The sequence below is a fragment of the Arvicanthis niloticus genome, chromosome 5 (genome assembly GCF_011762505.2).
Source record: "Arvicanthis niloticus isolate mArvNil1 chromosome 5, mArvNil1.pat.X, whole genome shotgun sequence".
Taxonomy (NCBI): Eukaryota; Metazoa; Chordata; class Mammalia; order Rodentia; family Muridae; genus Arvicanthis; species Arvicanthis niloticus.
This window is the reverse complement of record NC_047662.1, coordinates 49,384,453-49,407,006: the sequence shown is the minus strand read 5'-3', so window position 1 is coordinate 49,407,006 and position 22,554 is coordinate 49,384,453. Positions and strand designations below refer to the sequence as shown.

Below are 22,554 nucleotides of genomic sequence, written 5' to 3'. Positions count from 1 at the left end.
GAACTGTCTTTCTGATTTCACAAGACCCTGTTCCTACTATTCTATTGTCCTTCATATCAAATCACCCAAGGTCTCAATCCAGTGAACATTGTTTGATTTTATTGCATCTAAAGCCATGAATTCAGGGATTCTGTGGTAAATGTCCTCCTTCAGATTTCATGTCTCAGCATCCAGAATCAATCTTCTATTACCTCCCAACAAAGGCAAGGGCTGGGAACCCTGTCATAGACACAGCATCCCAAACAATGAGGGCAGGTGGCTGTAGCAAACATGAATTTTTGGGGCTGCCTTTTGGACATGAGCATTTGTAGCAGCTCAGGACACAGTTGAAAAAACCTCTCCACCACAACATCACCCAGGGGATCATAGCACTCTTTTGGGGCAGGGTACACCTCTACAGTCAAGTTGTTCAGATTGGCCATGCATTGCAGAAGGTCCTTCAGTACAGGAGTGGAGAAGTCGTTATAGTAAAAATTAATACTGTTGAGCTGTGAGCACTGGCTCAGGGCTGGCAAGAGGACTTTGAGATGAGAGTCCTTCATCCTGCAGTGCTCAAACTGCAGACTCTGCAGAGTTTCAGATACATTCTCTAGGAGAATTCGGAGACTCTTGAAACATGACTCAGAAAACACTACAGCATTGAAGTGCAGTTGTTTCAGTTGATAGAGGCTCTGACACTTTGACATGTGTTCCAGGTCTGACATCGAGAGTCGGCAGAAAGACATAGACAAGGACTCCAAGGGGCTCTTCAGACATCTAGAGTATAAACAAGACATTGGTTCTAACTCATGTTGCTGGAGGACACTAGTAAGATTGACAGAGAAGCTACATATGTAGTCAATCTGTGCTTTTGTTGAATGTCCACCCTGGAAACACAGCATGTTGGTGTCTGCTCATAGCATTGTCTACTGAGGCATATTACAATCCTGTGGGATGGGCTCAGACCACAGATCTGCAACTCTCCATACTCACTCTGTCAAAGAACTACAGCTTGCCTCATCATGCCAGAAGAGCATACCTAGAAAGGATAGCACAGGGAGGTTCTGGCAACATCCTGTCCTGTGTCCTACACAGTTTATTCTTGTTGCTGCTATCTCCACACTCATCATCCTTGATTTCATGGTTCTACACTTGACTCTGATGATCCCCACCCCAGTGTCACAAACTTCTTATCTACTTAGTCCCAACTTGTGTTCAAAGTATCCTTCCATTTAGGGAGAATTAGAGGCTGATAGACTCCAATAGAGGAACAAACTGGTTCCTGTACTTGTATATCTTTCTAGAGGGCAAGTGTGGAGCCTCTCTAGCTCAGGGCTCTCTGCTCTGTCCTGTTTCCTTCCATTACCTTTGCCTGGATCCCAAAAATGAATATGCAAAGCACACTTACTGCATCTGACCCACACTATGGACCTTTTTGCAAGGCTGCTATCTCAATATCTCCTACCCCAGCTCAGACTCAGCTAAAGGAATAGGAATGAACCAAGTGAATTCAGTTAAAAACAAACATTCCATACTTCGACAATGTAATGATTCTGTCATTGTAACAACCATTGTGACTGGCATACCTCAGGTGTTCACTCATGTTCCTAGTAAAAGGAAAGTTTTTCTGCCAGAACAGAAACAGTTCACTATCCTTCCTTACCTGAACAAAATTTCCATGTTGTCATTGGGAATGAAGGAACAATTCAAATAGAGACTCTGGAGATGGTCGAGTTTGGCAAGCTGAGAAAAGAATTCTGCAGAACACTTTTTTACATCTGTCACTGTATCCACAACAGTATATTTGGAATCAAATCCATGTAGATAGTATTTCACAATATCTGTCATCATGTCAATGCAATGTGGATAGAAACGTAGGAAAGACAGGATCTCATAGGTGCATGGTTTCAAGGTGTTTATATCCCTTCTGATTATAGTGTTACACACCTCCCTGGTAATCTCCAGGGGATTATACTGGAAGTCAATTTGATGTAGATTGAATTTGGTAATATTTCTCATCTGGCCAAGGAAATGTGGAAATAAACTTAGGAATGGCAGTACCTCAGGTGTGCATATTTCCAATTCCTCAATATAGATTGGCTGGAAAATATTCAAGACCTCCTTAATAATCTCCATGGGGAAGACACAAATTGTCATCTTCTGACAGATTAGCTGCAAAGAGTCACCGTTCTTCTTGGCCCACTGGAGCAAGCACTTTTGGTCTTCTTCCAAAGAGTAGTAGAGGTTCAGGTAAGTGACCACCTGCAATCGTTTTGTCAATGCATAAGTAGGAAGACTCTCTGGGCCTTGCTTCTTTCTCAAAGTATCTGGTGAGCACGCTCCATCTTCTCTTCCAGCCCATGCATCCCAGAAATCCTGATGCACATCTCTCAAGTCTAACACTTGTAGCTTCCTCCTTCTGTGATGGAAATACGTAAAGTTTCATAATTTAAAACAGGAACCAATATGGAGTCAGCTTGTGTCCCACTTGTCTAACTTCAGTGCCAACATAACACTTCACACCAGGCTGTCAAGGACACTGCACTATATGCATGAAGGTAGTGGCAAAGGCACAGAGTAGGAAACTTCTTCTGAGGGTAGAAAACTGCAGGCCTAGGTGATTGACACCTGTAGCCTAACAGCAGAGGATAAGGCAATGTGGCCTTTGTTCTGTCTCAGAGGGAACTGCTGGTCTCTAACTTATGCCTGCTAGTCTGAGGTCTCAGGAAGAAAAAGACACTTAGAGCTGCTACTACTACTACTACTTTTTGTCTTTGTATTCAGAACTTCTACATCTTTCAGAGCACATGATCACATATTACAAAGTTCATCACAAGTTCACACCAAAAATCAAATCATAAATTGAAATAGAGTTTACAACAGAGAATGTTCACATGCATATCCATTAGTAGTAATTATCTGGTTAAACATCTATCACTTGTCTACCTCAACAGGTTCACTGAAGGTTTAAAACTATAACTAAGAAATTAATGAAGTTTGTATAGATAAACCCAGGCAACATTATATCTTCTGTCCTAGCACTTATACTAAATCATGAGTTTCCTATTAGTGACCTTTGGTTAATTGTTTTACAACCTCTTGGAATGTGCTCTGAGTTGGAGAAAGTCTGGTTACTATCTAAGAGCAACTAATGACACATGGAAGACAGGCAGAGATCTCATTGCAGTTTGACTATCAGAAAGGGACTCAATAGCAGTCCCACTACAAAAGAGCTTAATAATAATCATTTATATAAATTTAGGAATTTTTATAAGATCACCAACAAGACTTAAGAAGTCATCTATTTGTCTATATAGCATCAACCCAAGACAGTACATCTTCGTGGATCTGCAGATATCTGCTCCAAAGAGGTGTGCTATTGCTTAGTGATTGTTAGATATGTTTAATTCTAATAATAGAAAAAGCATATCAATAGCAGGAAGCTTTCTTCATATAAGTCCCTTACAGCCTTGCTGAATAAGGGCTCACTTGTTGCAGATTATATAATAATCCAAGGCAAGCCATTCCAGGATGATCACCTGCTAATTATTAGCTTTATTTACCCATTATGGCTCCTGACACATCTGGAGACATGACCCACTTCCCTCCATTGAGTTGCTCTTGACTTGTGTCTCTTTCATATCTAGTGTCTGTAGGAAAGCCAGGGAAAGGCTCATCCTACTAGGGCTACTAGTACTCTGAGCTGTCCACTATGAGTTTCACTTAGATCAGCTTTCACCTTGAATAGTATTTCCACAAATCCCCATGTCAATGACATCATTATTCTCTGTCCTGTTTGATCACAGTCTTTCTGCCCTCATGTGTCTTACCACTAACCCTATTCCCCTGTAGCTGTTTTGGCTCTTGCCTACCTGGGAGGAACATTCTGGGTCATCAGTAGATCTATGCCATCCAGCACAGCTTGCATCATCTCCACATCAGCAGATTTCAGTAATGGTCCCACAGGGAGGTAGGAAAAGGGCCAGGCTGCCACCGTTGCCTTCAATAACTCTGTGCGTTTCCTATTGAATGCCTCTATGAAGAGTGGTGGGAAGAGCATAATGGGCAGGTATTCCAGATCAGAGAAGTCTATGGCATCATTCCTCACCAGCATCTCCAGTGCCAGCTGCTCCAGTGTGGGAGGGTTGTAGGTGCTCATCCTAACAGATATTCAGTCAGAAGGAACCTGGAGAAAGATTTAGGGGACATAATTTCAGGCTAAATTTTGGAAATCCCTATTTTTCACACATTGTATGAATCAGAAGGCCAGAGCCCATGCTCTGGAAATAATGGAGTATCCAGTCTGCACAGTTATCCAATCTCATGGTCTAAGGCCAAAAGTCCATCACTCTCAGCATGTAGACTCCCTTGTAAGCAACCACAGAGGAAAAAATTAACCTTTATCCCATAGGATACCAATCTCTGTTCTTCTTAATTGTGTGCCTAGTCAGAAGGGTTATTCAGGAGCATACAGTCTGACCAGAGTTTTGTTTCAGGGAATAGATAATGATCAAGTTTTCAGGCCTTTTAAGAAAATATTGAGTCAATGTCATAGGCCCAACCCAGTCTAATTGTCCTCTCAACAGATTGATCTCTCCTGGGAAGGGCTAAGAGGGACCTGTGAGATGCCTGTCTGTGAGTACTATGCAACCATTTAGAGACAAACACAAGCAAGCTGGGCTTATGTTAAATGGTTAATGAGGTAAAAGGTCTGTCAATTCATGGCCACCTGCATACACAACCATACCACATCTGAAATGCCAAACATAAGTCAAATTCACAACTTTCCCCAGAGCATTTGGAAAGCCATGCTACTGAATGAGAGCACCTGCCCATGTGAGTCTTAGAGGAGAAGCCAAGTGTACATAGGCTACAGGGAGAAGAGTTTCTCATTACGATTTGGAGTCCAGAGGAATAAAGAGATGAGACAATATATCCATCAGCACTTCTAAGTCTATCCTGCATCGGGATCATTTGTGCCCAGGACATTAATCCTAGTTTCCAGTTGTGGCAGCTGTATACTTTAACTCATACATGCATATACATCTTATACAATGTCTAAAAACTTGAACAAGACTGAAGCAAACACATTCCTATAGCCTTGGTTTCTGGATCATCTGTGGCTTCCGGGACACAAGGCATCAGCTACAAATTTGGGCTTGTGTGCCTGAAGCTTTCCCCAGTACAATTTGTAAAATATAGTTAAAAGAGAAATTCTAGTCCATATTATCCAAAAACCATAATGTGTGAAACATAATTTAAAATACTGCAGAAGGATTAAATGATAAAGATGATTCTCACTGAAATTTCAGATTAAATCTAGAAATCTAGAAATCTAGGAATTCAACTAGAAGGCTCGAGAGTTCCAGGCCATCCTTGTTCCTTTATAACCTATCTTTAAAATGAGGAAATTGCCTTTTGGGTGAGGCAGACACCTAACTTGTCTGTGTCCACTAAAGACACCATAAGCTGACCCATCCTAGATCTACTCCACTCAGAGCACTGGAGGAACCACTGTACTCAGAGCAGCAAGATTTCAGGATCCCAGAGGCAACGTGAGCCTATGAGCTCTTCCAACTAGTTTCTTAGGATCACTGGAACACATAGACAGGTGGACTCTGAGGAGGTCTGACAAAATCAAGATAACTGGGAAGACAGGCTCCAGTCAGAGGCAGTGAATGCAGGTAGCACTAGAGATAACAAGATGTAAAAAGGCAAGCACAAGAACATAAGTAACAGAAACCAAGTTTACCTGACATCATCAGAACCCAGTTCCCTCAGCATAACAAGTCTGGGATACACCATAACCACTGGAAAACAAGATTCAGATTTAAAATCACTTCTCATGTTGATGATGGAGGACATTAAGAAGGACATAAATAACTCCCTTAAAGAAATATAGGAGAACAGAGGTAAACAGGTAGAAGCCCTTAGAGAGGAAACAAAAAGTCTCTTAAAGAATTGCAAGAAAACACAACAAAAACAGCCAAAGGAATTAAACAAACCATTCAGGATCTAAAAATGGAAGTTCAAACAATAAAGAAATCTCAAAGGGAGACTACTCTGCAGATAGAAAACCTAGGGAAAAAAATCAGGAGTTGTAGACGCAAGTATCATCAACAGAATACAAGAGATAGTAGAGAGAATCTCATGTGCAGAAGATACCATGGAAAACATTGACACATCTGTGAAAGAAAATGCAAAATGCAAAAAAAAAAATACCCTAACCCAAAACATCCAGGAAATCCAGAACACAATGAGAATACCAAACCAAAGGATAATAGGTATAGATGAGAGTGAAGATTCCCACCTAAAAGGTCTAGTAAATACCTTCAACAAAATTAAAGAAAACTTGCCTAACATAAAGAGATGCCCATGAACATAGAGGAAACCTACAGACCTCCAAATAGACTAGAACAGAAAAGAAATCCTCCTGTCACATAATAATCAAAACATCAAATTCACAAAACAAAGAAAAAATACTAAAAGCAGTCAGGGGAAAAGGACAAGTAACATATAAAGGTAGTAACAATAAGAATTATACAGACTTCTCACCAGAGAGTATAAAAGCCAGAAGTTCCTGGACTGATATCATCCAACCATAAGAGAACAAAAATGCCAGCCCAGACTACTATATCCCACAAAACTCTCCATCACTATAAATGTAGAAACCAAGATATTCCAGGACAAAACCAAATTTACACAATATCTGTCCACAAACCCAATCCTACAAAGGATAATTGACAAAAAACTCCAACACAAAGAGGGAGACTACAACGTAGAAAAAGCAAGAAAGTGTTTTCCAACAAACCCAAAAGAAGATAGCTACACAAACATAATTCCACATCTTATAACAAAAATAACAGGAAGCAACAATTATTTTTTCTTAATATCTTATAACATCAATAGTCTCAATTTCCCAATAAGAAGACATAGACTAAAAGAATAGATATGAAAACAGGACCAGAATCTTGCTGCATAAGGGAAATGCACCTCAGTGACAAAGACAGACACTGCCTCAGAGTAAAAGGCTGTAAAACAAAGTTCCAAGTAAATGGTTCCAAGAAACAAGCTGGAGTAGCCATTCTAATGTTGAATAAGGTGGACTTTCAAATAAATATTATCAAAAAAGATAAGGACACTTCATATTCATCAAAAGAAAAATCTACTAAGATGAACTCTCAATGCTGAACATCTATATAGCAAATGCTAGAGCACACACATTCATAAATGAAACCTTACTAAAGCTCAAAGCACACATTGCACCTCACACAATAATAGTGGAGGATTTCAACACCACACTCTCTGCAATAGACAGATCATGGAAACAGAAAATAAAGAGACACAGTGAAACTAACAAAAGTTATGATCCAAATGGATATAAGAGATATCTATAGAACATTTCATCCTAAAACAAAAGAATATACCTTTTTCTTAGCACTACATGATACCTTGTCCAAAATAGACCATATAATTGATCACAAAATAGGCCTCAACAGATACAGAGAGATTGAAATAATCCCTTGCATACTATCAGATCAACACAGACTGAAGGCTGTCTTCAATAATAACAAAAACAATGGAAAGCCCACATATACCTGGAAACTGAACAATGATTTACTCAGTGATGACTTGATCAAGAAAGAAATAAAGAAATTAAAAAGTTTTTAGAATTTAATGAGAATGAAGTCTTGGACCAAAACTTATGGTACACAATGAAAGCAGTGCTAAGAGGAAAAAAATCATAGGTCTAAGTGCCTACAAAAAGAAACTGGAGAGAGCATACAGTAGCAACTTCACCTGAAAGCTCTAGAAGAAAAGGAAGCAAATGCAGCCTAGAGGAACTGATGACAGGAAAATAATTGAACGCAGCACTGAAATCAACCAAGTAGAAACAAAAGGAACTATACAAAAAAGTCAATAAAATCAGGAGCTGTTTCTTTGAGAAAATCAACAGGATAGATAACCCTTAGCCAGACTAAGCAGAGGGCACAGAGACAGTATCCAAATTAATAAAATCAGAACTGAAAAGGGAGACATGACAACAGAAACTGAGAAAATTCAAAAAAATCATCAGATCCTAGTAAAAAAAAGCCTATACTCAACAAAACTGGAAATCTGGATGAAAATGGACAATTTTCTACACAGATACCAGGTATCACAGTTAAACCAGGAGCAGAAAACAATCTAAATAGTCTCATAACCCCTAAAGAAATTGCAGCATTCATTAAAAGTCTCCCCACCAAAAAAGCCCAGGACCAGATGGTTTTCATGCTGAATTCTATCAGACATTCAACAATGACCTAATACCAATTCTCTTCAAACACTTCCAGAAATAAAATCAGAAAGAACACTTCCCAATTTGTTCCATGAGGCTTTAATAATACTCATACCTAAACCACACAAAGACACAACAAAGAAAAACACTTCAGACCAATTTCTCTTATGAATATCGATGCAAATATACTCAATAAAATTCTCACAAACTGAATCCAAGAACACATCAAAACAATCATCCATCATGATCAGGTAGGCTTTATCCCAGGAATGCAGGGATGGTTTAATATATAGAAATCCATCAATGTAATCCATTATATAAACAAACTCAAAGGAAAAAAAAACACATGATCATCTCACTAGTTACTGAAAAAAGTGTTTGACAAAGTTCAACATCCCTTCATGGTAAATAAAGACTTGGAAAGATGAGGAATTCAAGGCCCATACATAGTAAAAGCAGTATACAGCAAGGCAGTAGCCAAGAGTAAACTAAATGGAGCGAAACTTGAAGAAATCCCTTTAAAATCACAGACTAGACAAGGCTGCCCACTCTCTCCATACTTATTCAAAATAGTACTGGAAGTACTAGCCAGAGCACTTAGACAACAAAAAGTCAGGAAGTCAAAATATCACTATTTACATTTGACATGATAGTATACATAAGTGACCCAAAACATCCACAAGAGAACTCCTAAACATGACAAACAACCTCCACAATGGGGCTGGATATAAAATCACATCAAATTAATCAGTAGACTTCCTCTACTGGAAGGATAAACAAGCTGAGAAAGAAATTAGAGAAAGGATACCCTTCATGATAGTCACAAATGATATAAACTACCTCGGTGTGAATTTAACCAAGCAAGTGAAAGATCAGTTTGACAAGAACTTCAAGTCTCTGGAGAAAGAAATTAAAGATCTCAGAAGATGGAAACATCTCCCATGCTCATGGATTGGCTGGATTAAAATAATAAAATTGGCCATCTTGTGGAAAGCAATCTACAGATTTAATGCAATCCCTATCAAAATTCCAAATCAATTCTTCAGAGAGATAGAAAGAATAATTTGCAAATTCATTTGCAACAACAAAAATTCCAGGAGAGTGTAAACTATTCTCTACAATAAAAGAACTTCTGGAGGAATCACCATCCCTGACCTCAAGCTGTACTTCAGAGCAATAGTGATAAAAATTGCATGGTAGTAGTACAGAGACAGGCAGAAAGATCAATGGAATAGAATTAAAGACCCAGAACTGAACCTACACACCTATGGTCACTTGACCTTTGACAAAGGAGCTAAAAGCATCCAGTGGAAAAAGGACAGCATCTTCAACTGATGGTGCTGGTTCAACTGGATGTTTGAATGTAGAAGAATGCAAATCCATTCATTCTTAACTCCTTGTAAAAAGCTCAAGCCCAGGGGGATAAAGGGCCTTCATAAAAAAGCAGATACACTGAAACTAATAGAAGAGAAAGTGGGGAAGAGCCTTGAACACATGAGAACAAGGGAGTGTGGAAAGGGGATAGTGTCTGAAATGGAAATAAAATATCCAATAAAAATAAAACAAGGAAATTCCCATGCAATCCCATTTCTCATTAAAACTGAAGTCTATCAGTTTTTATAAAATCATTGTAAATAGGAAATGTATTCATACCTGGATGGTGATAAGGCTATCCCAGCAAGCAAGAAGCCTCCTTATGGATGTAAATTCCTTAAGTGATGTGGACACTGGCTACAGGGCTCCTATTCCCAGCATGAACAGGCAGCAATTCCAAGGTTCAGAAATCTGGCAGTCGGCTTGGCTTCCTCAGACTTTTATACACCTTCCTTCTCACCCCTCCCCAAGTAATCCCACCTCCTTTCCACATCTTCTATCTCATTGGTCCATTGAGTCTCCAACCACTTGATCCTATTAAAGATTCATTTTTTTCTACAGTTGGTTAATTGAATCAGACCTTCTAGAGTGAAATCAGTCACGGAACTAGAAGTCAGGATGCAGACTTTTGCTTAATTAAACCTTCTTGTGTGTGTATCCATATGCACTTGTTTATGCATGGATATGATTAGTGTTTGTGGTTTTAATGTCTGTGCTTGTGTATTTGTTTTAATGTGTTAATTACTGTGATCATGTACTTGAGTGTGACTTCAGTTCTAGATTATCCAAAGACTAAATAGTGAGGTTTTGTCTCAAAACAAGGACAACAACAATTAAAAGCCAAACACAGAATAGACAAACAAACAAAAATACATGAGTATGTTGCAAGTGTGAAAGAGGCCTAAGAGGTTTTAGTGGAGAAGAACTTCAGTACGGGGTATAGAGGCTGTTTTGGTGAAGAACATATTTCTTCTTTGCTCCTGTCTGAATAGTTAGCCTGTGGCTAAATTGAAGAGACTCAGATTAATTGAATTCACAAAGGAAGTCTCAGAAATGACTTTGCTCTCCAGGTAAGTCTTATGAATAATGTTTTGAATAAGCAAGCTTTGAAAGAAAAAATATAAAATATAGAGTTTGAGTATTAATGGGACAGCTGGTGATGGTGGCACACGCCTTTAATTCCAGCACTTGGGAGGCAGAGGCAGGCAGATTTCTGAGTTCCAGGCCAGCATGGTCTACAGAGTAAGTTCCAGGACAGGCAGGGCTACACAGAGAAACCCTGTCTCAAAAGCCAAAAAAGAAAATGAAAAAAGAAAAAAAAAAACCAGAGTGAGTATTAATGGTGCACCAGGAAGCCAAGTGGAGCTCAAACCTGTGTTCAAGAATATTTAATTGAATTAAGGGAGTGGTGACCTTGGAGCAAGCTTTTTACCAACTAAATTTGATCCAGGGATTGTATTGCACACATTTAATCTCAGGAGATAAAGCCAAGCAGATCTCTGAGTTCAAGGCCAGCCTGAGACAGAGCAAGATCTAGGTCACGAAATGCTTAAATCCAGGTATGGTGGTACACACCTTTAATCCCCAGAGACAAGTGCTATGTGAGATAAGTGAGTTCAAGGTCATTGTACAGAGCAATATCCAGGACATTCTAACTTAGGCAATAAAACAGTTGAAAATGCCAAAGCCAGTAATAAAATGTTATAACAAATTCCAGCTCCTGTAAGCAGCTGAACTTGGCAGGTTTGGCCATTTCACTCTGGCTTTATAGTCAAGAGGAGAAGGAGACTACCAGAACAATTAAAGCTAGTTATCTAGAGCTAAAGTATTAGTGGTGATGAAGACCTAGGTAATGTGTACAAAGCACCCAATTAATATTGGTTTTGAAAGCCTGAAGGAGCCATAACGAAAAGCTGAGGCTTGGCCCCTTGAGAGGCCTTGGAAGGTCGTTGGTGAAGGTGCATCCTCAGTTACTCTTGATGTCCCAGGACTGAAGGGATTATGCAAAGAATTTGAGGCTTAGCACCATGAAGAGACCATATAAGAGGTTGTTGGTGAAGCCTAGTTTCAGGGGAAGACCCTAGTGTATTGGAGATGTCAGTACCATGAGATGCCCATTAAGAAGAACAGCAGCAGTAGAGTGGATCCATATGAGTCTTCCTTCTCCTCCTTCTGCTTCTCCTTCTCCTCTTTCTGCTTCTTCTCCTTCTGCTTTTCCTCCTCCTTCTCCTCCTCCTCCCCCTCCTCCCCCTCTCCTCCTCCTCCTCCTCCTCCTCCTTCTTCCTCCTCCTCCTCCTCCTTCCTCCTCCTCCTCCTCCTTCCTCCTCCTCCTCCTCCTCCTTCCTCCTCCTTCCTCCTCCTCCTTCCTTCTTCCTTCTTCTTCTTCTTCTTCCTCTTCCTCTTCTTCTTCTTCTTCTTCTTCTTCTTCTTCTTCTTCTTCTTCTTCCCAACAAGAATCAAGAAATGACCAGTTCTGGGCATGGTTGATGGGAGACCTTTAATCCCATCACACAGGAGGCAGAAATAGGGGGATCTCTGTGAATTTGAAGTCAACTTGGTCTACAGAGCAAACTCCAGGATAGCCAAGGGTACACAGAGAAACCCTTGTCTCCAAGCCCTTCCACACACCAAAAAAGATTAAAAAAAAAAAAAACACTTCCTGATTGAATATAGAACTGAGACTCCTTTGAGTCTGGTAGAATTTTGCTGAATCTATCTGGGTTAGACTTCTTCAGCAGCAAGAATTTTGATTACTTCATCAGTTTCCTCATGTGTTATTGTTCTTTTTAGGACTGCTGACTTCTTTGTTTTTTGTTTGTTAGTATTGGTTTATTTGAGACTGGGTCTCTCTCAAATAACTCTGGGTATCCTAGAACTCAGTAAGTAGACCAGGCTAGCCTTGAGCTTACAAGGAAATCTGTCTAGCTGTGCCTCAGGAGTGCTGGGATTAAAGGTATGTGCCACCACCATTAGCAGGCTGTTGACTTCTAGTTGGCTTAAATTTGTTGGTTTGGCTGAATCTCAACATTTATGTATTTCCCTATGTTTTCCAAATTCGTGGAGTACAGGTTTTTAAAGACGTGATATACAATCAATCTTAGAATATTATAACACTCTCAATTTCTATTCTGATTGTTACAATCTTCAATACCTGTTTGTGGGGAGCCTACAGAAGGCGACTATCACCCTTACAGCCATCTGGAGCCATATACCCTGAGAAGAGACTTGATTACATCAGTCTACAACAGCTGAGCACGCTCTGATAACATCTTGCTTTAGATACCCAGGATCTTTCCTTAGGTGTATAAGACTTAAAGGTGTGTGACTTAAGGGCATGACTTAGAGATCAGATTTAGAGACAAGACCTAAGGGCATGACTTAAAGTCCTGACCTAAAGGCATGGCTTAGAAGTGAGACATATAAAAGGTGAGAGGCAGACAGAAGAGTTGAGTACAACTTGGAGTACAACTAGGAACTAGGAATTAGGTTAGAGAGTACAACTTACAGTACAACTTGGAGTAGGGATTAGGCATTGAGGAAAAAGACACTTGGACTAGAGAACTTGAAAGAATTATTAGTTATTAGGACCTTGGCACTTGGAGGAAGAACAGAGAATTAGGCATTAGACATTAGGCACTTAGCACTTGGAAGAAGTAACTTGGAACTTGGAGGCACTAGGAACTAGAAACTAGGAACTAGGAACTCAAGACTTGGGACTTGGCTGGACCAGACATCTGCCCGGTCTGCTGGTGTGTGGATCCCAGATCCCGCCCGAGACATTCTGGAGGCTCCACGGATCCCATAGCCAGCTTTAGGTAGGAAGACCCACATACTGCCCTGAGCCCATAGCTGGGTGTTGTGAGCGCTCAGATTCCAGCAGATACTCCCATCCCCCACCCCTGCAGGCTAGCACTCCCCTTCAACCCCTCTCCCAGATCAGAGGCCTGGACCAGACCTCTGCCAGGTCTGCTGTTGTGTGGACCCCAGATTCCACCTGAGACATACTGGAAGATCCACTCAACCCACAGCCACAGAGGAACAACTGAACTCAGAGTGACAAACAACATATCCTGAGATATCCTAGAGGAGACACTGCACCTAGAACAGCAGACACCTAGCTGGACTGCTACATTGGAGGCACCATATCCTGAGGCATCCTAGAGGTACCACTGTAATCAGTGCAGCTGGAAAACATCACAGAGACATCTGGACCCCTAGGAGATCAGACATAAGTGAGATAAGTAGAAAGGCAGGCTTCAGTCAGAGACAGCAAGTACAGGCAGCACTAGAGTTAACCAGATGGCAAAAGGCAAGCGCAAGAATGTAAGCAACAGAATCCAAAGTTACATGGCATCATCAGAACCCAGTTCCCCCATCATAGCAAGCCCTGAACACCACTTCACACCAGAAAAGCAGGATTCAGAATTAAAATCACTTCTCATGATGATGATAGAGGACTTTAAGAAAGACATAAATAACATAATAAATAAATAAATAAAATAACATAAATAAAATAAATAAATAACACTCTCAAAGAACTTAAGGAGAACACTGGTAGACAGATAGAAACCCTTAAAGAGGAAACACAAAAATCCCTTAAGGAATTGCAAGAAAATGCAACCAAATGGGAGAAGGAATTAAACAGAACCACCCAGGATCTAAAAATGGAAGTAGAAACAATAAAGAAATCACAAAGGGAGACTACCTTGGAGATAGAAAACCTAAAAAAAGATCAGGAGTTATAGACACAAGTATCACCCACAGAATACAAGAGATGGAAGAGAGAATCTCATGTGCAGAAGATACCATGGAAAACATTGACACAACTGTCAAGGAAAATGCAAAATACAAAAAGCTACTAACCCAAAATATACAAGAAAACCAAGACACAATGAGAAGGCCAAATCTAAGGATAATAGGTATAGATGAGGGGGAAGACTCCCAACTTAAAGGATCAGTAAATATCTTCAACAAAATTATAGAGGAAAACTTCCCTAACCTAAAGAATGAGATGTCCATAAATATACAAGAAGCCTACAGAACTACAAATAGTTTAGACCAGAAAAGAAATATTTCCCGCCACATAATAGTCAAAACATCAAATGTACAAAACAAAGAAAAAATACTAAAAGCAGTAAGGGAAAAAGGCAAAGTAACATATAAAGGCAGACCTATAAGAATTACACCAGACTTCTCACCAGAGACCATAAAGCCAGATGATCCTGGAGTGCTATCATACAGACCCTAAGAGAAGACAAATGCCAGCCCAGACTACTATACCCAGCAAAACTGTCAATTATTATTGATGGAGAAACCAAAATATTCCATGACAAATCCAAAGTTACACATTATCTCAACACAAATCCAGCACTTCAAAGGATAATTGGTGGAAAACTCCAACACAAGGAGGGAAACTACAACCTAGAAGAAGCAGGAAAGTAATCTTCCAAAAACCATAAAAGAAGGTAGCTATACAAGCATATCTCCACTGGCAATAACACTCATTTTTCCTTAATATCTCTTAATATCAATGGACTCAATTCTCCAATAAAAAGACATAGAATATCAGACTGGATACGTAAACAGGACCCAACATTTTGCTGCATTCAGGAAATGCACCTTTGTGGAAAAGACAGATACTACCTCAGAGTAAAAGGTTGGTAAACAATCTCCCAAGCAAATGGTCCCAAGAAACAAGCGGGAGTAGTGAATCTAATATCAAATAAAATCAGTTTTCAACCAGAAGTAATCAAAAAAGATAAAGAAGGACCCTTCATATTCATCAAAAGAAAAATGTACCAAGAGGAACTCGCAATTCTGAACATCTATGCCCCAAATGCAAGGGCACCCACATACATAAAAGAAACTTTACTAAAGCTTAAAGCATACATTGCATCCTACACAATAATAGTGGGAGATTTCAACACCCCACTCTCAGCTATGGACAGATCATGGAAACAGAAACTAAACTGAGACACAATGAAACTAACAGAAGTTATGAACCAATTGGACTTACCTGACATCTATAGAACATTTCATCCTAAGACAAAAGAATATACTTTCTTCTCAGCACCTCATGGTACCTTCTCCAAAATAGACCATATAATTGGTCACAAAACAGGCCTCAACAGATAAAAAAAAGATTTAAATAATCCCTAGTACCTTATCAGACCACCATGGACTAAGACTTGTCTTTGACATGGACAAAAACAACAGAAAGCCCACATACACTTAGAAACTGAACAATGCTCTACTCAGAGTCTGTAGAGAGACATGATAGGAGGTACCTGACCATAGAATCAGATGTTTCTTTTTCCTCCATTGAGATATGATTCAACCACTCTACATAATAACAAAAAAGCCAAGTCAGTTTAAAAGGGTCAAGGCTTAGTCCAACCATCAGACTCCAGCTTGTTGTTGGCAGCTGGAGCTGGGGACCTGGGGAGTTGATAAGCATCAGTTGTCCTCAAGTAGTTGCTCTAAGCATTGACAACTCAGGATACACATTACAGTGGAAATGGCATTGAGGGAAGCAGTGGCTGTAATGAGATGAGACGGGGGAAATCCATGATCACATGGATAGTGATGACTTTGGCCAGGTTGTCAGTGAGGAGTGATGAAGAGAATGTAGTCTTCAGGTTTTAGCAAGACAGAATTGTTGCACTTTATTAATTTTCAACAACAACAAAAAAGCTGGTGGCATTTCCTTTTACTTCAAGGTTACCCTGGATTTGAAGAGGGGGTACTTTTGATCTTCAGAACCCTCCTCTCCTCCTTCTTCTGAAGCTGTTTCAGCCTTTTCCTGCAAACTTCTGGTTTGTCTGTGGCTGCCAACAAGACATTTGCCAGGTCTTGAGTCTGTTGCTCCTGTCATCTTATCTGCTTCTCTGCTGCAGTCTCTCTTCTATTGAATAGTCTCTCTGCCACTATCACTAAGTCCCTCGGATGCCTTTCTGCTAACCTATCAAACCTCTGGATATTTCTCTTAATTTCTGGTGCTGACTGATTGTTAAATGCTAGAGCAACTGCTGCCTTTATTTCTGGTGATTCAAGGTCCATGGAGGTATGTTGTAAAAATGTCTCTATGACTCTTTCTTAGTAAGGTATAGGGCCTTTATTTTCTCTCTATCCAATGTTATATACTCTGGTCAAATTTTTGGGCCTTTTTGGGGCCACCTTGAGATCTGCCAGCAGAACCTGATGGTAGACCAAGAGCCTCCTTGTACATTCAGTAGTGTGAAAATCCCAGTATGGGTGAGTTAGGGGAAAGCAAGCATATTGGGTGTGTGGGCTCCTCTGTGGTGCCAGGGACCAGTTTCTGGCCTCTTCTGTGGTGAATGTAACATGTGGAATGTGGTAAATGTAGCCTGTCTCATGTTAATAAGTCTATCAAAGTCACTTCATCAATGTCATCTTGTCAAAGTTATCTTTTCAAGGTTACCTTGTCAAAGTCATATGTCAAAGTCATCTCATCAAAGTTTTCTTTTCAAAGTCACCTCATCAAAGTCATCTTGTAAAGAGAAAAAAAATACAACATACAAAACCACAGATACAACATTTCCTCTCTATTGGACAGAAACAGGAAACAACCAGAAAGGGGCACTCATAAAAAAGACCTCGCTATGGCACCCCAAACACAAGCCCAATCTTTTCTCTCTATCAGGCAGAAATGAGAAACAATCAGAAAGTGCTGTACACACACACACACACACACACACACACACACACACACACTGGAAAAGAACCAGATGGGTGGGCATCTCTCTGTTCTCCTGAGGCCATGCCCATCCCTGATGGGACATCCCCTGGCCCTACCCTTGCCAGATCACGCAGACATGTCTGTCATAACCACAAATTGACCATGGAACAAATTCAAGGGCTTCTTCCCAGAAAGATGTTGCACCATTTAGAATTAGTGAACAAAAAAAGACACAATCAGAAAAAAAAGCCAAGATACAGAAAAAGATACAGCCTGTAGTAACAAGAATTAGCCAGATGGTGCCACTCAACAGAATAATGTGGCTCCACTCAGAATCTTTGAACAGGGGACAGCCAGAACAAAACCCAAATCTAGAAATGGAAATAGCCTGCAGTAACAAGAACCAACCACCAGGTGGAGTGCACACAGACAGGACAACCCATAGTATTGCCCAGATGTTTACTCAGACCTGGGAAAGTCACCATGGCAACATAATTCATTTATCTTTTCGTTATACTCTGTAGATCTCAAAGAAAGTTTTTAACGTTCAGACAAATTAGCCACCACATAAATTACAAGATTTTGTGCCACTGAGCAAGTACTCACCTCCTTAGGCCACATAAAAAACAAAACAAAACAAAACAAAAAAACTTCTGACACTCAGATTCCTCAACAGGGTTCAAACCTAGAAGAATCACCTTGGCAACACAAGCCCCCAGATTCCACACAAGTTAATCATATCAGCATGAATGGAAGGGTCCAGCATTTACCTCTACACAAGCTTGCTTCTGTTCCACTCCAGATTTCACACAGAAGGCTCGGACAAATTCAGCACTCAGACAGGGGAAAAGCAGGAAATTTAACACAATGTTACAAACATAAAAATACAAATATCTAGACTAGTTTTTCCAGGTTCAAGACCCTCCAGATTGGTAGTCCTGTGTGTCATGGGGAACTTCTCAGCCAATGGACCAATATGTCGTGCCAGGGAAATGTTTGTGACTCCCCAAAAGCACACAGCAGCCAATCTGGCGCAACTCACAGCAAGGTCTTTGTTCTACTCCAGCTACTTGGAGCCCCCTCAATACTCCACAGTCAAGCAGGCTGGTTGTAGTGGTGGGGGAGCCCCAAATTTCTATCGGGGCAAGGCTTTCTAGTAAGAAGCACCCAGGGAGTACATGTGCAAGCATCTATTGAAAAGTTACTGTGGCCTTTAACACAATCGGCTGATGCTGGGAGTCATATCATAAACTTAACTTCTTCTTTCCTCTGTATTAGGGGTTGTTAGGCAGAGGGTGGCCCTGTAACCTGGGGACGCAGGTTTGTTGGAGGAATAACCTGGAAACTCTTGTCTTGTTGGGAATTAACCTAGAGACTGGAGTTAGGTGCAGGTTTGGTTGGGGGGCAACTTGGAAACTCATGCTAGGTACCAGCATGCTAGTTTACCTGAGTTAAAATTTAGGTCAGGTTCTCCCAAATGGAGTCTGAATTCAAAAGCTTTGGCATCTCAGCTCATTGATTAAGGCTTGTAATGCTCTTGCTACAGACCACACTTTAGACCACACTATCTTTGTCAGAAAATCCAGAAACATCTCTAACTGCAACACCTAGAGGTTTTCATGCTCTTCTGGAATCTGGGAGTACTTTATATATGCCTGGACACAACCAAACACATGTACAAATAATTCTAAATGAAGAAAGAAAAAATTACACAAAGTAGACTTCATCAAAAAAAATGTTGGCATAACAACTTCTGACAGTTTAATTTTAATGTGACTTTTCTTCTAAAGTCTTGGCTGGTATCACATGATCAACAGCATGGCCCTAGTTCCTATGTCTGTGATATCAGGAGTGGAGGGATCATAAAAGATTCCCTGAAACTGAAGGGATGGGGAGTAAATTGCCTTTAAATTAGACTTCCACATTTCATTTTTCTTCTATTGCGTTTATTATTCATACCGTTGTTTCTTTTTGTTTCTAGACAGGGTTTCTCTGTGTAGCCCTGGTTGTTCTGGATCTCACATGGTAAACCACGCTGGCCTCCTAATCATAGATCCTCCTGCCTTTGTCTACTGAGTGCTAGAATTAAAGGCATGCACCACCCTATCTACCTGTGTATTCATAGCTATCCATATGAATTGAATTGTTCCTTGTAAAAAGTGGTGTTTAACTTATTTGGATGGATAATGTTTTACAATAATTCAGGGACAGCAACAGGGGGTTGTTACTTGGAATTACTCTGTGCCCTGCATTGTATCCTCAGTCCTCAGAACAAAACAGGTATTAGTAATGTGGTTTTAAGAACTAAACATACAAATGAAAGACTATATAGTGAACACACACTTACAAGTGTGTGTACATCAGTAGAGAGGTGAGAAAGACACTGAAATAAAGAACTACATGCTTACCCACAACAACCCTAAGTCTCCAGTGTCCCTGCTTTCCCATTTTTGAGTTTTTTGTCCTTATTTTCTAACCAGGTAGAATAATGACCAGGAGGTAACCAATATTGGCTTAAGGATTGAAAATCAACCTGGAAGGAAAGATTGGTTTAACACAGGGAAGTGGACTGAATGCCAGCCAGGCATGCTGGAGCATCCCTACAGTTCCTATCACTATGCACAGAGGGCAGGAGATTTTAGAGGTGAGAGCCAGACTTTGTCTCCTTAAAAGATAAAACTAAAATGTAGCCTAGAGGCAGAGTGTTTTCCCGGCATACCTCAGAATCTGGGTTCTACCTTCTGATCCACAAATGTCTGAAAATCAGTCCAATTGGGCAAGGTGGTGCAAACCTTTAGTTCCAGCATTACAGATACAGAGACAGGAAGCCCTTTGTAACTTATAGGCCAGCCTGGTCCAAATGTTGAGTTCCAGGCAAGCCAAGGCTAGATAAAACTTATCTGTAGTGGCTATTCCTGGTTGTCAACTTGACTGTATCTGGAATGAACTACAATCCAGAATTGGAAGACTCATCTGTGATCTCAGGGCTGGGAGCTACAAGTTTTTGACCTGGATCTTGGCATGGAGATCTTGAGGCATAGTGGCTATGATTCCCAGAAGATCATGGCAAAGAGATCCCTGAGTTCAAGGTCATCTAGGACAAAGCAAGTCCCAGATCCAGCCATACCACCTTGAATCTGGGCCACAGCCTCTGCTTGACACCTACATAAGGACGTTGGAAGAAGGAAGATTCTCTCTTCTTCACCTGCTTGCCTTGTGGGGCTGAGCAACTGCTAGATCCCTGAACTTTCATTCACAGCTGCTGCTGACCATTGTTGGGGAGTTGGACTACAAACTGCAAGTCATCAACAAATTCCCTTACTATATAGAGACTACCCATACGTCCTGTGACTCTAGAGAACCCGGACTAGTACATTATCTAAATGGAAAAAAGAATCTATATTTATCATAGCTACTGGTATCCAGAATCCCAGCACTCCTGAAACTGAGGCAGAGCAATTGCTATGGACTACAGATTAAGTATCCATTTAAAACACTAACGAAAGAAAACAACTGATACAATAATTGATATCAATAAAACCAAATAATGGGTTAAAGAATACTCAGGCACACTCTTTGGATTTATTTTATTTTCAACATTAAGAGATATGTCCTCTAATTTGCATTGTAAGTGACATCAGTTTGAACTCCTCATTGTCCGGTATATACCCCTCTATGCTGAACTTATACATCCTGCATTTCAGAATTGTATTTACAGCTCTCAGCAAAATGAGAAACAAGTAATTGTTTAATATAAGTAAGATGATTCTCTGAGACCACACCTACTTTTAATTGATAGTGAAAGACATCATTTGGTTTTGGTCTCTGCTTTTTTTTTAAGGAAACCAAAAGCTTTTCAGGAATGTCAGTCAGTTCTTGACTGTTCATAAGCTTTTGTTAGCTGAGGAAGTAGGATTGCTAGGAGTCTCCAGGAATGTCTGTTTTCAAAGACCACACTTGAAAACATTGCTCATGTGAGGAGGGATGGAGAGCTGTTGTGAACATCATGGTGAATTTTCTTTTACATTAAAGAAAGACTTTCTTTACAATTTCTTCATATTAAAGATTGTTGGGTGCTGGGTGTGGGGAAGCTACTGTATTCCTATCAGACTTGCAGATGGTGTCTGAACTGTACCCCACTCATCTGTAAGTCTCATTGTGAAAGGCTGATTAGAACCTAGGGTCCTCATGAAGTGCTGAGACATGAGTGATGTTGGGGTTGAATGTCAAGAATTGCGAAGAAGTACCTTGAACAGGGTGGCTGGCTGCTGATTCAGGGGTCAGGGACACCTCAAACATTTTGTTAGATCTTGCTTGCATTTGTCCTTCCTGCTAGCCTGATGTGTGCAGCATTGTGGCTTCTGACTGGTATTGAGGACAGAAAGCACCAGATTGAGGACTGGTCCAGTCCCACAGTGATGCAGACAGGCTTGTGACAAGAGTGGTATGACTTGAGTGACAAGAGTCCAATTACAATATTCTGGATGTTGTCCTAATATGGGCATTCTGACCTAGGGCCATGTGAGGCAGTCTGCCTGGATTAAAAGTCCCATAAATTCCTGTCTAAAACTGACAAAACTCATCTCTTGTTCTTCTTGGCTTAAGTGCCTGAGGACACCCTCCTAGCTTACAGACCCTATCCATCACTCACTACCAGCTCTCACAGTCAGATTTGAATCCCAGGTCCTAGGCCTCAATGTGTTCACACACCTAAACCTCAGTGTGTGGTTGTATCCCAGTTGAATACTGGGTACCTCTATGTTCTTCTGAAGAGAGTTGCAGCTACTCTGAAGACCTTGGAGTTGGAGGGATCTAGGAAGAGTCACTGCCAGCTCAGTGCCCTTCTGTCAGCCTCTAACCAATGTATCTAGATCACCTAAGATCTATTTCCATGACAATGAGATCACCATGGCAGACCTTGAGGACCTTTGCCACCACACAGAAAATCTAACTGCATTTAATCAGAAAATCTATCTGGTTCCAGGGATACTTCTGATAACACTGGGAATTTTCTAAAAGACATATGTGGCACTAGGCAGTGATGACACACGCCATTAATCCCAGCATTCAGGAGGCAGAGGCAGGCAGATTTCTGAGTTTAAGGCCAGCCTGGTCTACAGAGTGAGTTTCAGGTCAGCCAGGACTACACAGAGAAACCATGTTTCAAAACACCAAAAAAAAAAAAAAAAAAAAAAAAAAAAATAGAGACATATGTGGATATGTG

The 22,554-nt window shown here is 40.5% G+C and overlaps 1 protein-coding gene across 1 annotated transcript; it reads right to left on the bottom strand.

The window, feature by feature from the left end:
- Positions 1 to 176: 176 nt before the first annotated feature.
- Positions 177 to 4,138, bottom strand: LOC117708709 (PRAME family member 12-like). Its single transcript, XM_034502587.1, has 4 exons — positions 3,852 to 4,138; positions 1,956 to 2,395; positions 1,643 to 1,784; positions 177 to 756 (listed from the first exon to the last, which is right to left on the bottom strand). The coding sequence occupies exons 1-4, from the start codon at positions 4,136 to 4,138 to the stop codon at positions 177 to 179; spliced, it is 1,449 nt and encodes a 482-aa protein (XP_034358478.1).
- Positions 4,139 to 22,554: the final 18,416 nt, after the last annotated feature.

Bases quoted from the DNA above. Each gene is read 5' to 3' on its own strand.
- LOC117708709 (XM_034502587.1), bottom strand. From the start codon at position 4,138: ATGAGCACCTACAACCCTCCCACACTGGAGCAGCTGGCACTGGAGATG. The intron at 1,785-1,955 runs AGTATAATCCCC...GATTTGATTCCA, and splicing joins TCTACATCAAATTGACTTCC to AATATACTGTTGTGGATACA. The intron at 757-1,642 runs GTAAGGAAGGAT...TTTATACTCTAG, and splicing joins AACATGGAAATTTTGTTCAG to ATGTCTGAAGAGCCCCTTGG.